The sequence below is a fragment of the Dreissena polymorpha genome, chromosome 2 (assembly GCF_020536995.1).
Source record: "Dreissena polymorpha isolate Duluth1 chromosome 2, UMN_Dpol_1.0, whole genome shotgun sequence".
Classification (NCBI taxonomy): Eukaryota; Metazoa; Mollusca; class Bivalvia; order Myida; family Dreissenidae; genus Dreissena; species Dreissena polymorpha.
In genome coordinates, this window is record NC_068356.1 from 26,439,883 (window position 1) to 26,456,777 (window position 16,895).

The 16,895-nt window shown below is 35.1% G+C and overlaps 1 protein-coding gene across 1 annotated transcript; it reads left to right on the forward strand.

Moving 5' to 3' along the window:
* The first annotated feature begins 10,233 nt into the window (after positions 1–10,233).
* LOC127866323 (omega-scoloptoxin(05)-Ssm1a-like) lies at positions 10,234–12,213 on the forward strand. The gene is made up of 3 exons (XM_052406791.1): positions 10,234–10,365; positions 11,442–11,594; positions 11,934–12,213. The coding sequence occupies exons 1-3, from the start codon at positions 10,299–10,301 to the stop codon at positions 12,131–12,133; spliced, it is 420 nt and encodes a 139-aa protein (XP_052262751.1). The 5' UTR covers positions 10,234–10,298; the 3' UTR covers positions 12,134–12,213.
* Positions 12,214–16,895: the final 4,682 nt, after the last annotated feature.

Consider the following 16,895-nt stretch of genomic DNA (forward strand, 5'->3'; position numbering starts at 1 on the left):
GCACAGCATCGTTAATCTTTTGTATAACCGTGTCCATTTCGATTTGAAGTTTGTCACATTCTTCTTTTCTCGACTCCATGTGTCTGTACAATTCATCGTTTGTTGATCGCGACAAGTCCAAATCTTCTTGCACCTGTTTGAAAGTGTCCAAAGTCAATCCGTATTTGGCTTGCTGTTGCCGAATGAGTTTATCATTGTCTTTTCTGTAATGTGTTATTTGCTGCAATAGTCTATTTATATCTTCTTCTTGCTCTCTTCTCTCCTTTTCTATTTGCTGCGAGAACTCGTCTCTCTGCTTCCGTAAATCACCAGCTCGACCTACTGTATTACTTGACCGTTTGATCGGACTTATGTCCTTTACGTTGTCCGCTTTGCTCTTTACAGTCTCTACGCTTTTCACACTCTTGGATGACTTTGTCGACTTGCCATCAGTCCGGTCTGATACATTACCAGCATTTATCTTTACTTTCTTTGGCGCCATATTACTCTTTTGGCATTTATTCTCTAAGTATCGTCCATGTTTATAAAGTATTTTAACGGAAGTTTGACATTGAATTTCAAAATGGTGTATATTAATCAATAGAAGCGTGTTCTATTAGGACAAGCGCTACATGTAGTTGGCAACTGTATACAATTTTCGAACAAAAAACAATAGAATTACCGTTCTGTTCAGTGAATACATAAAACGGAAAGCTCATTATTGAAACTCGGGCGTTTCATATTACAAGATAGTCATACCCTTCTCGCTAGGAAATAGTTTCAAGCTATGTTTATAACCAAGCGGCCCATTTTAAATTTGTCTTAGGAGGTATATATTGACCCGTGTTGAGCATTTCTTATACGGTTATGTTCACTTCTTATTCTGTCTAGTTTTGCAAATATAGAATTCAAAATCAAGGAGATAAACCGTATTTACGGTCAAAGAAAATCGGACATGTTTGTCTCCCTTCGTAGATTGTTTTGTTACTATCTCCTTTTAACTGCGAACTTACTTAAACATACTTACGAGTAAAGTCATGTATGAAATTTATGTGATATGGAAAATGAAATTAGCACAAATAACTACTTATTGAAAACACAAAGGGAATATCCGAACCGCAGCTGTTCATATTTCTTTTTTATTTTTGCACAAATACAATTACAATCGTGGTAGGTTTCGGTTAATAAACACTATTTTATCGTGATTAAGCACTCAAGCTAAAACCCTCGCCAGGACTACAAAATATATTCTACGAACATTATTTGTTCAATACTATGTTCAGATATGGAATGAAACTTCCAGTATGTAAACATTTTTCATTACGTACAAAATTGGCTCTAGTTAATTTAATAATTATCGCAAGTTATACATTTGTTTGTCTCGTTCAAACATTGTAATCAAAATGTTTGTATACGAACGCCAATCTTTAAACAGTTTTGAAAGAGATACTTGTCTTTTGGGGTAAATCAATATCATTTACAAACAAATAATGATGGTATGTTGAATATTGTTCTTCATCACAATAAATTCCAACATGTAAATACTAAATTGGAACGTCTGTTGCGGTCATCCTCTTCGCAATCCTGCATTTACGAAGCTTTCCGTCTGTTTAACTTTAAGACGCTTCCCGGATTTCGCAAGACTTACTTTAAAAAAACACATACATTATTATGACAAAAAAACGCTGGTAATCGTTATATGTACCAGAAGATAATTGTTCATGTATTTTCAAAGTAGGCATATACAAATGTAGATTTTTTCCACATGATAAATTGTCTATTAAACCAATAATTTTCAGTGACATCAATCAAATTGTCAACAAATTCTTTTTTAAGTAGTTTGTCAATCAGTTCATTTTTTTACTCTACATTTATTAACGAGCGGATTTTTTTCCAAAACGCCATTATTTTCCGTCAATTTATATTGAATTTTTAAGTTTCTTTCGCAGATATGTAAAACTGGAAACGAAACTAAAAATGAATTTTACAAATCTTTGCAGAAATTATTGTTTGAATAACTTAGTAAGTGTCTACTTTTACAAACTTAGACAGACGTTTCATTCGCATGTAGTGATGTATTTTTTGTCTTCTTTCAGCACCTACTCAATTCTGAAATTGTCTTTATCATTCTGAAAATGAAAAAAAAATCACGCTTGATTCTTGCGTAACAAAACTTTATGCTTATTTAGTTGTATATTTTAAAAAAAACTAGTGAAGACATCAACAAACCTAAACTACCAACTTTTCCATTTTCATTTCTGAAGTTTCTCACTTTTACATTGACTACTGACTTTGGCCTATTAAATTTGTACTGAATGCTCGTTAAAAGTACACGTCATATTTTAAATGTTTCAGAATACCAATATAAATGTGTTGGTCCTTGAACGATTGTTTAATAATTTCAAGAATACTCTAATGAAACTGCATTATTTGTTTTTATGGTACTGACATTTGTCACTTCATTATTACATTTGTGCTCTCGGAAATTAAGAAAACCAACGCCATTTATTATAAACGCAAAGAACGCTGAATCCGTGATTTTTATACAAAGTCACAGAACAGATATTAACACAGAATTACCGTGAATAGACGTTTTCGCTTCCATATTTATTTACTGACATTGATTTTTGGGGTCACGTGATTCTTTTTGTTCATATTGAATGTTCTGATAAGAATATTGCGATGGCGGTACTTCTTTAGTTCAGATCGTTATGTTAAACACAGTGTTAATGAGTTTTACTTTTTGTTAAGTTTACTAGTAAATTGGCCACTGCTTAACGCGTACATTTACTCCCATGTATTCTCGATTGTACATTTACTCCAAAATTCGAAAAAAACACGATTATTTGGACAAACACCTTTAAATTGTCAATGCCAATTTAAATGAGCATTTGGACAAACTGGGCTTAAAGTGTCATCTCATATTATTATGTGCATTCCGAAAATGTTTATCACAAATGATCTTTTACGGAAGTTTTTACGGAATTCTCCTATAAGCAAATGTACAGTCTAGGAAGAAAGGGGCCTGACTGAGTAGCCTTTCAGACTGCACAGGCTAATCTGACACGACACCTATACGCAATTCATGGAGCCTCCTTTTTCCAGAGCGCATCTCAAAAACCTCAAGTGGTATTACCCGTATTAAATGCAAGTCCTTTCCACATAAGTGATTTTAATTAATCACCACAGAAAATGTTTTTATACGAGTCAATTTTTTTTTTATACTAGAATGATGTGATTATGTCAACAATAAAAATGTCTTTTTTTTCAATTTTAGTTATTACTGTTTTATTCAAGTCAACAATAGAACATCTTAAATAATTAGTTAAATACTTTGTCATATTATTCCAAATACAGGTTTAAATAATTTGATTTACGACTCAGTTTAATATTATATAAATGTAAATATTTAACAAATTAAATCACATAATGTATCATAATGGTGTTATATAAAGGCAAATAAAACAATTCATATACACACATACAATTATTCAACAATCAACAATGTGTTGGTCACAGTAAGTGTAAACATTTGTCAAAGTTATCAACACAATAGTAACTCAGAATATAAATGACTTAAATATGGTTATTTTCAATAAAAGAGTTTCAAAATTTTCAAAACGCTGTTAAAAATTCTACTTTATATACAAAATAACCATGCTCTCAATTGCAATGTATGAGTCATACTTTTTTAAATAAGAAATTTTAGCACTTAGCAACAATAAAATATAATAGCTATAAGAATAGACGAAGATCACATTAGGCGACAACGAGTTTTGGTAGATGAACGGTGTCCACCTTGGCTTTCCCCATCACCCGGCTGTGGTGTATGTCTGTGTAGTAGCCCAGGTAGGAGGGTGGACCGCGCCCGAGCGCCTTTCTGCTCGTGAAACTCGTGCGTCGCTTGACCTCCTCGTCTACGACTTCCGCCGGATCCTGACGATTGTCACCTAAGCTACGCGTGCCTCTCGGGGGGTGTCCGGTAATTGTGTTGTTGTGTGACTGTGTGTGAGCGTCCGGCTTCCGCTTTAATCCGGACGGCTTTAGAATTGAGCGGACCGGCCCCTTGTCACTGGCGGCGCTTTTCTTGCTACGACCATTATCAAAATCTACGGACTTAGGATCAATGTGATGCTTCAAGAGCAACAATCGCAGATTTTTGTTTACTTTTGTAAGTTTTTCGCATTTTTCTTCCGTCTTCTGAAGTTTCTCGCTCGTGTTCATCCACTCGTCACGCATTTGATTGTACTCGTTCAGTTTCTTATTGAACGACTCGAGCTTCATGTTCAGTTCGAAAATGTCCGCTTCCATCTTTTCGCTTTTACCCTTGCGCACTTCAATGTCCTCGAGCAAGAACATACGCGTGGTCTTCGCTCGTTCCAGCTCTTTCTTCATTCGATCCACGCTATCAGCTGTCACTCCGAACGTATCTTCCTGTTGCCTCCTCAGCCTTTCATTCTCACGTTTGACCAAGTCTAGCTCCATGATCAAGTCCTCTATTCTCTCCTTATGCTCAACCTTAACTTGTACCAGTTTTTCACCGAAAGACACTTTAGAATTTTTCAAAATAAGAGGTTGGGTATAATCAACTTGCGACACGGGAAATTTGTCTTTATTATTTTCCCTTTCGTGCTAAGGATTGAACTTTTAACAGATTTTGCCGGCGCCGCTGATTTCGGTGGCATGGTATATGTGGCACGCGCTCTACTGTCAATAAAGAAAACACTGTAAACGACTAAGACTATCGGTTATTAACACATTGTTCGAAGTAGTCTACGTGATGTTTTTTTTTGCCATCCTCCTTTTTCATCCATAACATACTAAGCGCAATTTATTAAGTCCTAACGATCGGCTGTCCTCAACTTTTAAAACGTTATCCAAATATGTGAGAATGATCGTCCAAATAGGCTAACATTTAAAAGAATCCATGCTCCGCAACGCTGAGCACTTTCAAATGTTTAGATCTTATTCAAACTGTTTTGAAATCGATAAGAAGACACCATTTATGTAAGTAAGAAGTTCGCCTATTATTTATAAACACAAATCGTCGAAGCAATCCCGTTAATAATAACCTGCAATTCATTATACCGAAAATATTTTAACACAGCCATTGAAATATATCAATGTATTGAATCTGTTCAGCGGTATAAAAAATATATCTGATTAGAAATAAATAGAGTTGAGTCGACCTTTAACTCTATTATAAACTATTCGACGTAGCTGTTTGTAATGTCAAAAACTGGTCGTTTAAATTCAATAAATCCTAAGGTTTTATCACACGCAGTTTGCTTAAAATGAATTGTCAGAAATATGCATGTTTGTTTTGTTAGATTGCGGAATGTACTTCGTGAAATACACGCGTGGACGACATTTTACATTCTATGTATGCGTTTTAAATCGCGCTTCACGAAAGATATAATAAATTATTAACAAAGTTAATAATGCGATGATATCGGCGGGACTTGAGCTCGTCACTCTCTGGATTAAAATCGTTGGCGTTTTCAAAAAAATCCGTGTACATTTACTGTAAACTTTAATTTTCTTATATGCGTGTTTTTATACTATACAAAGATCTATAAATTATATGCATTGATCTGGACGTTTTGTTTACAATGACAAACGTGCTGGATTAGTTCTATCTGTCTTTAAATAGGTCTTTACTTAGGAATCATGTCACTTTGCGCTTTAACCTGTTTACACGATACCGCGGAAGGGAAGTTGAGTTTCGCAAATTACAAGAGCCGCGATCTGGGAAAACGGGGCGTAATGCATGTGCGGAAAATATTCCTCCCTAATTAGCATATGCGGACTGCAAAGGTCAATCTGGGATGACACTTACTGACGCACATGCATTAAGCCCGGTTTTCCCAGAGATATATTCTCTATGTTAGCTTAGTTAACTAATAATAGCCCAAAGATCTGTAGATCGCATTACATTGCTCATTACGTTCACGTTATCGCTGTGTATCGCTGTGTAGTAACCACCAAACAACTTCCTCTACCATTTGTAATTCTTTTGATATAAGGGTCGTAGGAGAGGAAGGCCTTTTTCCATTCGCTTTTTCTAGAGATAAAAACTTAAAAAATGTTAGCATAACTAAGTTTAGATCTGATCTTTGTAGATTAAGGATTTCTTCCCATAGATTAGAAGTAGAATCAGGCAGAATGCACAAAACTGAAGCCATACCATTTCAAGATAGAAAATGTCAACATTGCAATGTTCTTGGGGATGAATATCATTTTTTATTAGAATGCTCTTTATATGATGATATTAGGAAATTGTATATGAATAAATATTACTGGAAAAGACCAAACATGACCAAATTTATTGAAATAATGCAATCGGATAATATAAGTACCAACAGAAACTTAGCTATGTATGTACATAAAGCATTTAGTTAAAGAAACCTGTATAAACGTTATTATGATTAATTGTATAAAATGCATTACCCAAACTTGACTTCTCGCTCTCTACTAGAATCGTCTTTGTTGTTTTTGATGTTATCGTTTACAGCATTGATTGTTAAATAGCTTCTAAATGTTGTAATCTAAAAATAATGTGTCCTAGACCTTTTCATGTATTGATACTTTATTTAACAACTTATGGAATTAAATACTGATCACATGTCATGCCTTTATATATGTTACTTTGTTTTTATCATGTATACTCATGGACGGTTTGTCTATTGTATATATTGAATAAACCATCTCGATAAATAATAAAGATAGGCCGACAAAAAATTATACCTTAAGAGGCGAGGGGGTCTTTCGCGGCTGTGTTAACATCATTTATTGTATTGTGATGCGAGTAGTTTAGGTAACGGAGGGTAAATTGATTGAAGTAAAGCTTCTCGCAAAAATGAGCAACAAAATCGTTTCGAGCAACCATAGTATGTATAAAATAAAATTGCAAAACATAGGCACGGTTGAACGTACAACCAAGTGGCTAGTGCGCGATACTTGCGTGTATGCATTTTTGTTTAATAAAAGCATGTTTCTGTGTGTATATATATTCAGTTAAAACTTGGTATTGTTTTAACTACACTAGTTAAGTGTTGTGAACCATTTCTGTTTGCATTTAAAACAGAGAAAATAAGCGCAATGAATCAGTATATACTTCGTTTGCCGAATATCATATGAAAAGAGTTTGTGTCCACGCGGCTTTTTACAAATAATCTTTGTTAATTTCATTTGCAATTAAATATCTAATAGTAACACAATTTTACAATAATATATCCCTTTCTAGGCCCAAACCAGACACCGTGAAGTAACCATTAGGCTATCGAATGGATGAGTTATGAACGCATTATACGTGCATATATACAATCTTTTTAAATATCGATGCCAATTATTAATGGTATTTACTATCAATATTAAGAATCGGCTACAGCGATTTTAACGGAATATACGCATAGGGCAAGACTTAATATATCGTTTAATATAAAAGATAACGAAGAGATTTTGATTGTTATATGCATACTTGGATTATGTTGTGGGTATGGCCTGCTGTTGTGTGAACATTGTCTCGTCAAAATACATGTAAAGCAAAGTTTTGCATACCACAAACCATATATGCCATGAGTACACATGTGCTTTGAGAGGTATCATGTTTAACCGTTCATATCCGGCTAACATTGTGACGGCGACCCAAAAGAAGGTGCGAACGCAGAAAGGCGCCACAGGTAAACCAATGACGATTTAAGTCCTGGACTCCGTGAGCCTTCTTTCAACATATTTAAAGTTATCGCCGTGGTCGTCGTTCTTGCTGAGAATGTTAATTGATTACACGATCGGTTAAGGCTTGCGTTCGACCGGTGATGTCCAGGATTTGAAATCAAGCCCCTCGACTTCTTTGTTTAATGAAAGCTTTAAAGGTTTATTACCATTGACCCCAATCTTTGTAATGAGACGTCAATACACTTTCATTCAATTCTGGTCAGTATACAGCTTACCGTAATTACTCCGTTTTCGGACACTCTAAGTTTTCTGACACCCCTTTTTTTAGCAAAAATAATTATGTTTCGTGACTCTAAATTATCGGATACACGAGTTTTGTCCGTAAGTAATGTCTCTAAGTTTTCGGACAGTATATTGTGCAGCGCTATTTTACCAAATTTTTGTTTTCGATATCTAATAACACTTCGATCATGGGGTTTTACAACCAGATTAACACCATAAAACATGGCAGGTGCCTGCATTCCTGAGGGCAACGGACCATTACATTTGCTTCATTGGGTAAATAACCTTGTAAACCGGTATTAAACAATGGTTTCGCCCGATAGCATACCGGTAAGCGTTGTGACAATTACCAGGGGTTGTGCCAATTAACAGTTCAATTATCTACCGCAATTGTACTACCCCTTCTCAGTAAAATAACTGTGACAAATACTAAACGCTTCAAAGTGTGATGCACCCTTTTGCAAATTTTAAGAACAACAATGGAAGGTGTTAGCCAACAACTATCGGAAATGAACAAACAAAGAATTCATAGTTTGCTTTTTTTATTGCGTTAATTACAGGTTCATACTAGCGAGTATCGGTACATAACATGCTCATCTTTGAACTCGTTGGTCAAAATACAACCTTGTAGTAACTGTCTGTCAAATAAATTAAGCATTAAAAATTATTTAAAACGCAGTGCAAACATATGTAACTGTAATTTATACTACATGGCATGGTATTTTTTCAAGCGCTTGCTATTACCGGTAGTCGTTGATACAATTGACGCTATTTTCGGACATTTTAATTTTTGAATCTAAGTTTCGAACACCTGTATTTTGTGAATATTTTTCGTATCTAATTTTTTGGACACGAAAAAATAAACATTTTTAAGTGTCCGAAAACATAGAGTTATTACGGTATGCAAAAATGTGCTCCGTTATCACGGTTGGTGGAGCGCTGCGCTACAAATTGATGATCGTAGGTTCGATTCACGGCTTGGCATATAGCTACATAAGTATGTACATTTTGTCCTAGTAAATCATATAATCCATGACAGTGCGAGTTGGTAAACTGATCGCCGTAAGTATACTGAAATACTGCTGAAAACGAGTGAAAATCCTACAAACTAACAAAGAAATGAAATCCTATAAACAACGTTTAATTACTCCGAGGAACATTATGTCGTGAATAGTATACACATTGTATTTGTTTACTGGACAGTTGTAGCCCAGAAATAGTTTAAGCTAGCATGGTTTGCGAATTCCAATGTCGGAAACATTTTCACAGTAACACTTTTATCTTACAAAAATATCGGAACAGACCTGGCTCAGTGTGTACTGGTTCACGTTGAAAATGAGCAGATGAGAATATTCACAAGCGAACTATTCTTAAAATTTTCCCTGAAAAAAATACTGGATAAAATGCAGTTGCCTCATTTTCCGACCGTCTTCTAGAATTTACACGTTAGTCTGTCTGATTTTATGTTCGTCCGTTTTCTTCTGTGGAGAAGTTTTTACAAACGTGCGATCACAATTCAACGAACCACTATGGGAAATGTTAGTTCCAAGTGGATTACTGCACCAGGATAGGAATCTCCGCTTTAACTATATATCTCAGTTCTAATTCTGTATATGTTTGCTTTGTTTAATATTGCGATATAGCGCGGGGAATAGTTCTGCAACTATTGGCCAGAATTAAATGAAACATCATGTAAAGCTTAATGACCACTTTTTGCACTAAAACCTTTGCCATGATTTTTCTCAAAGAATGCTACTCGGACTATTTCCTTCTGAAATAATTATGGATTTTGAATGTCTGTCCAGTCAATTGCAATACTAATTATGGATTTTGAATGTCTGTCCAGTCAATTGCAATACTAATTATGGATTTTGAATGTCTGTCCAGTCAATTGCAATACTAATTATGGATTTTGAATGTCTGTCCAGTCAATTGCAATACTGTTTTGTTTTGGCAAATTTTGATTGCAGTATACACATTGTTTCCACTCATTGTGCTCTTGTACATCTGGAAAGTATTGATTAACGATGCGGAACGTTTATAAGTTCTAAACTGCATGAAGACAATTACAATTATGTACATTAATTAACAGCATTCCTTAAATCGACATAAAATGAAAGCACACGTGACTTGTGTGGCAATTCGATTGTCAGTAATCCAAATTAGCAAAGCGTATCGAAAGTTTCTTTTCGGCCAACTGTTAATGGTATGTCGCGGTTTAGATTCTGACCACTTATTGGACATTGAAAACAAGGCATTGTACAACGCGTAAATTGGCTATTATTACCACTTGGTGATCAAATCTTCTGCAAGTATATGGATATGTACCTCCGGATTTTGAAAGATCGTCATGAGAAACCATGTGCATGAGAGATAGATATATGTCATTTCGGATATTACTGTTTCTTCAGACCATCATATCGCCAGGTAATATGTATATATATTCCTGTAAAGTGGGCTTTTAAATTGATTTTTTTTTTTAAAGTTGTTTCAGATTCGCCAATTTTCGTTTTAGTTATGATATTTGTGAGGAAAGAATAATACTGAACATTAACCCTGCTCTAACATATCCATTACATTCATCTTTTGAAGATTTGAAAACTTCAAAATTATAAAGCGTTGCAACGCGAAACGATTGAATAATTTGGAAAGTTCTGTTGCTGTCGTTATATTTTGAGAAACTACGAGAATTGCTTATATAAAGTAAAAAATATATTGCATCTTAGCATGAGAACGGATTGCCCAGTGGTCTAAGCGGAAGACTTTTAAATCCAGAACTCCAGCGGTCAGTGGTTCGAGCCCAGTGGAGGGTCACATTTTTATTTGTTTAATTATATTCTTGTTTTTTTTTTTACTGGAGATTTGTATGTCCAATATTTCAATTTATCAATATAAAGCATTTAATGACAAACTTCAATACATGCAAAAATCTGTGAAAAGGCCCCTTTAACCCCTGAACGATACTTAACGGATGGTAATGAATCAGTATATTAAGAAACATTAGTTGACAACAATAAGACTCACATATTGTTTTACCTTTGTATTTGCCTACTTTTCTGTGTAACGCCCAGTTCTAAAAATGGTACCTTTTTGTTATGGTCGAATAAGCAGTAGAGGTGACTATGTCATCAGTCATTTATATGAGTCACACTATTGACACGTACATATTATTATCAATTCATGAAAGGTCTGTAGTGGTGATTATTTGGATCGTTATAAATATATGGAATAGATAACCTAGCCAGTGCAAGGACAGACGCGTTAATCTAAAAGGCAAATGTGTTCGACTCATGGGCAAATTAAGCTGGTATTGATAAACTATATTGAAATAAAAAAAATGTAGGAGAATACTGTCATTTAAAGAATATATTCATAAGATATGATACTGCGATCCTGCGCCGGATGCGTCCAGGCTTTGGACCAAAGCTTGTAATGACAGGAATATATAATTAACATGTTCTAATCAAGGGAGAGTTGATTTATACCTCTATCAATTTAAAAAGGTGTCGAGGGTATTCTGAAGTGCTCCCAATGTGAGTCCAGCGCCGGCGGAAGTTGCGTCCTGCGCGCGCCGACGCCGACACCGTGTCGTCAGTTGGATGCCTCCAATGGCGGACCGGTCAACTGCATGATAGCCACACATCTGAATAGCAACGGTAAGAAATGCACCTCGTAAATATGAAGCTCAATGATTCCCCATGTTAGTTATAACATCGACAATGATAATGCTTATCTGATGAATTTGCCCTCTAAATGAATTAAAATATTTAAGTAGTATACGTACATAACTAAATATGCGTCGTTTACGTATTCATATGTATTCGCATGGAACAATGTAATTACTTCGTACTAGGCTTCTCCATAATGAAAAAGGCGAGTGATGTATACGTAAGATACGATAAATATTTTTATATTAAGTGTTAATACTGTTAAAGTCACATATACCATCGATATCAAACAACCTCAAAATAAATGCACATTTTGGCCTATTACAGGCACGACGATCAGCTTCGTTCGCGGCTGCACCGTGGCCCGCGTGGCTTCCGGTTGCATGCCTCAGGGTTCCGGCTCCCGTCTCTGTTATCAAACATGCTCCTCCGACGGATGCAACACGGACCGAGCCCTTAGACCAGACATACACCCAACATGTTTATTAGTGTTCTTGATCATTTCATTTGTGTTTAAATGTACTTAAATATATTTTAAATGTTTTAGAAAATTTTACAAAAGTGTATTTGTAAACCTCACAATTAACACAAAGAACATGTATTGACATCTGACTTATACAAATATTTAAATAAAATGGATGTTCAAATGTAATTGAAAATGAACCTTTTTGACTTTTTAAACTTGAGATTGCAAATAGCAATAAATATGTTGTAGTGTTTTATTAATTGACGCATCGTCTTCATTTTATTAGAACTCCACCGCATCACAAAATTATTATGTCTTTTTCATTTGTGTTTAAAGACCGTCTCCGACCGAAAAAAAACCCACCTCTCGCGTTGTACGTTTAAAAATCGGAAAAACGTGTTATGTTTTATTATGTTATTCTGCTATTGCAAGACAAAATAAAACGCAAAAATAGGCCACGTTTGGCGTCCCTGTGGCTTGGCGATGTGGGGAATGGCGTCGTTAATCATTCTTTATTTGCTGTGGTAGTCGTCGTTTGGCAGCTGCAAGAATTGCTTTCTTTCAAAATAAATTGCTTCCATCAAAGATGGCAATAACACTCGGGCGTAAGACATCGGGGATCAATTCTGTTCCAATGTCTATTAACTAAAACGTATGTTGATGTGTCAGGTTTAGTAAATTTATGTTGTTTATGAAAATAATAAGTCCTCGTATGCCGCCAGTATGCTAATTAATTATACGATAGTGTATGAATAACAACAATCACAACAAAATGTCATTCAATCTTTATTCAAACATTATGTTTTACCTATAATACTGATGCGTTGTCAGGTGTAAATACATAAATTAAACGCAATACTCTCGGTAAAAACAAACCGAAGTTTTTTTTCAACCTGGATATCAGATGCGATTATGTTAATGGCATATGTGAGAAGCCATTTGTTCGTATATTATTCATAGAGCCAGTTAAGTAATATGAAACTCGTCATACATAAATTAAGTCTTATGGCATACGCTTCTGCTGATAAGTCACATGGTTTCGGCATTTTATTAGCGGACAGGGTAGCTACTTTGGCCTAAGCATAAGGACGGGGAGCATTGATTTGATGAAACGACTTTTGTATTTGTGTAAATATAAATATTTTTAAAATAAAAACAATGTGAAGAGCCTGAACTTTCTACGTGGTGATACTGTGAAAAATTGTATTTCAGCAAATTTGTGGCAAATGTGTTTTTCATTATATATAACAATCAATCAAAGTTGCGTCTAAATAATGATAGTATTCAAGAAATATTAAATTATTAATAATATGCATTTATTTAAAATGATATTGTTTTAATTAAGAACTCAATACCTAAAACAAAGTATTATATAGATAATTTATAACTTCTTACTTACATAAAACATTCATTGTTGCATGCAAATGAACAGATATGCGGTACATTCAATTAACGGGCACGGTTTGTCAACAAATCAAATGGAACGGATTTGTTCAAAGATGTTCGTATTTTTAATGCCAATCTTAACATCAGCATTATTTACTAAAAGGCGAACATTTATATGCGTTGATTAAGTACTTAGTTTGAAGGGGAAGTAATCCAAGCCAAGAGTTTGATATATAAAAAATACAGTTGTCGGCCCTGTTGCGAGACAATTCGTATTACATGTATTTTCAACAAGCGTCGAAACTCATAACACTTATCTATTTTCCGCATACATTCACTCAAGCTGCTGACTAAGGAGATAGAACACTGATCATGTGCACATAGGACTTTCTATCAGTGGTTTATTGTTCAACTTTTCGATCTCCGTCAACGTTAAGGTCTGAGGCGTTGACGATTGCCCCGAAAACCAGACCGCCACAAGTCGAAGTTGGTGGGGAACTCGAATGTTTCTGGATTTAGAGGTAATGAAACTTCATGAGGAAGCTGCTTGTGAGCGGGATTCAGAAACGCTGCCAGCTGAGAGTGAGACGAAGATGCCGAAATGGAAATGCCTTAGTTTTGCATGGTGTTTTGAGACATGCTTGATGAAATAATAATTCATTGATTTTCGAAATTTGAGTACCTAATACAATATTTGAAAAATTTGGTCGGTGTTAAGAGAGAGTTTATTTGAGCCACGTTCTGAGAAAACTGCGCATAATTCATGTGCGTTAATTGTCGTCCCAGATTAGCCTGTGCAATCCGCACATGCTAATCAGGGACGACACTTTCCGCGTTAACTGGATTTTCGTGTAGAAGAGACTTCATTTAAACGAAAAAAAACATAAAAGCGGAAAGTGTCGTCCCTGATAAGCCTGTGCGGACTGCACAGGCTAATCTGGGACGACACTTTACGCACAAGTATTATGCCCAGTGTTATCAGAACGCAACACAGTTAATGATGCTTTGTACGTTCTTGTGAACGTTCTGCATATCAGTGGAACAGCATCCTGAATCCCGCAGCTTTCTGAACAATGTGCTTCGTGTGGGCTTAGTGTATGGTACGTTTTCTAATTGTTCCAGCACATATGAACATGTGTTTCATTAGTTGTTCTATTGTTTACACCCATCCTCGTGCTGATGAACCAACGATCAGTGTCAGTGGTTCTACTGTCATTGGTCTGGGTGTTTGTAGAAATGCAGATTTTGTTCGTTAGGCTCCGAAATCCCATGGTGCTGTTTTGACGCATATATTATATATTAAAAACGTTCAGGTTTAAATAATTTTTTGATTTTTTTAATGCAAGTTTATGTATTGAATTTCTTAAGTAAGATAATGTTTTTAGCACCACCTAAGATGTAATGAATTATTGTCTTGATATCAAAATATTGTGGATAAACAACATTTGTGCATTTTATCTCTTTTTTTTTGGTGTTCTATTTTGTCATAATTTTGTCTTGATCAGTTTCAACCACCACACGATGGGTCGTGATCATTCTTGGCGGCACAGTTCGTGCCTCGTCAGTTGCACCGGTTCGAGTCTTTGTCTGCCTCTCGACGAACTCTAGGTATTCGTCTCCCTTAACATCCCGGCACATCTTCACAGAACACATCTAATTAATTTTTCGGGAAGGTAAATTTTTGTTTTGAAATTCTCTTTTGAGAGAAGTTTTTTACTTTATGATTTTTATTGTTTTAATTGAATGTTAATGATCTAAAATAATAAAAATTGATTCATACTAAATTGTTTATATTTTATTACTAAAGCAGTTGTGTAAATGCTGTTTGGTGTAGCTTTTTCTTACGGCTTGAAGGGACCTTTCCTCGATTTGGTAAATTGACAAACATGTTTCAGATTTGCATATTATCGTTGTAGTTATATTTAGCACAGTAATACTAAACATTTACTATGCTATAATCTATCCATTACATGCATCTTTTCACGATTTACAAACTTGACAATTATAAAGCGTTACAAACGCGACACGATCGAATAATTTGGAGAGTTCTGTTGCTATCGTTATATTTTGTGACATTTAAAAATTAAGAGGATTGCTTATATAATGTATACAATACACAATGGACTGTATAAGCACGGATGAACATGTGGTTAAAGCGCTAGACCTTTACTTCAACGGTCTGTGGTTTGAGCCCAGTTGAAAATAACCTTTTTCTTTCTTTTATTATCTTCTTGTATTTTACTGGAGCTATTTAATTTTAATGTTCACATTTATTCAATTTAAAGCATTAAATTACAAACTTCAATACATTTAAATGTCATGCACTTAAAGCGAGATTATACGATTTTGTCAAATATTTATTAACTTTTATAAAATGTGCAAAAAACTTATTAAACATATATTTCAATATAAATTAAAATAAAAGTTATACACTTTACCAAATACACATAGGGTTTTGCGAATCTCATTTAACACATTTCTCCGTTGCCTCTTAAGACACAATATTTTGCGCGATGTTGAACTTTTTGAACACATTTTTATTTGTAAGATATATTTCCAACATTGTTTAGAGTGTGTGCGGCGGTTCGACGTAAATTATGATACGTTTCATATTTCGCTTAATTACAGACATCGTTCCATCAACCTTTTTTATGTGTAGTGTTCCGTTTGTTTATTTTAGGTCAAGTTTGGATAGGAGCGCTGCATAAATTGACTATTATTTTTAGATATTGCCACACAACCATTCAGACTATTGCCCATTTCCATACTCGTCAAATAATTATCCGAACGTCTGTACAAAGACAGATTATGTAGACTCCTGCCAATTGAACGAGTCAAACGGTTTTGTGTGTTTATCGGTTCTTGCTAGTTGATCGTCGTCAACGTGGTCCACTGTATCCATTGCGATTTCACAGACTATTGCGAATCGGTCCGAAATGTCCAAAGTGTCAAGTGAGAAGTCAATCATTAGCTCAAAAAGTGCCGATGACGCTATGAAATAGCCCACAACGCTGTATCCACCATTTGCTGTGCACGTATTATAACAACTGAAATCGCTCAATCTGCCGCCCAATACATGTGCGTCTTTGGTACAACACAAGCGAAAGGCCGAAAGAGTAATGCCTGCTGTCCCTGCTTTGACGCTTCCAACAAAAGTCATCCACGGGGTACGGGACATTCTCAGTATACATATAGTTCAGGTCGTCTTCCTCGATATAGTCTAGAAAGTCCTTTACCCGTGCATTTGAAGCTCCACATATGAGAAACATGATGTCTCCTAGTTCCGATTATAATAAACATATAATATTTAATTCAATAATTCGATTCCGTTGCTGTTTTCAGTGTCATAAATTGGTGAATTTTCGGGTGCAATATACGCGAATAATACAAAAAGATGTCTATTAAATTTCATTAACTTCTTTTCAACAATCAAAACA

Excerpts from the sequence above, each read along its gene's own strand:
- LOC127866323 (XM_052406791.1), top strand. The coding sequence starts at position 10,299 with ATGTGCATGAGAGATAGATATATGTCATTTCGGATATTACTGTTTCTT. Across the intron at positions 10,366-11,441 it reads TCAGACCATCATATCGCCAG|GTGTCGAGGGTATTCTGAAG; the intron begins GTAATATGTATA and ends CAATTTAAAAAG. Across the intron at positions 11,595-11,933 it reads CACACATCTGAATAGCAACG|GCACGACGATCAGCTTCGTT; the intron begins GTAAGAAATGCA and ends GGCCTATTACAG.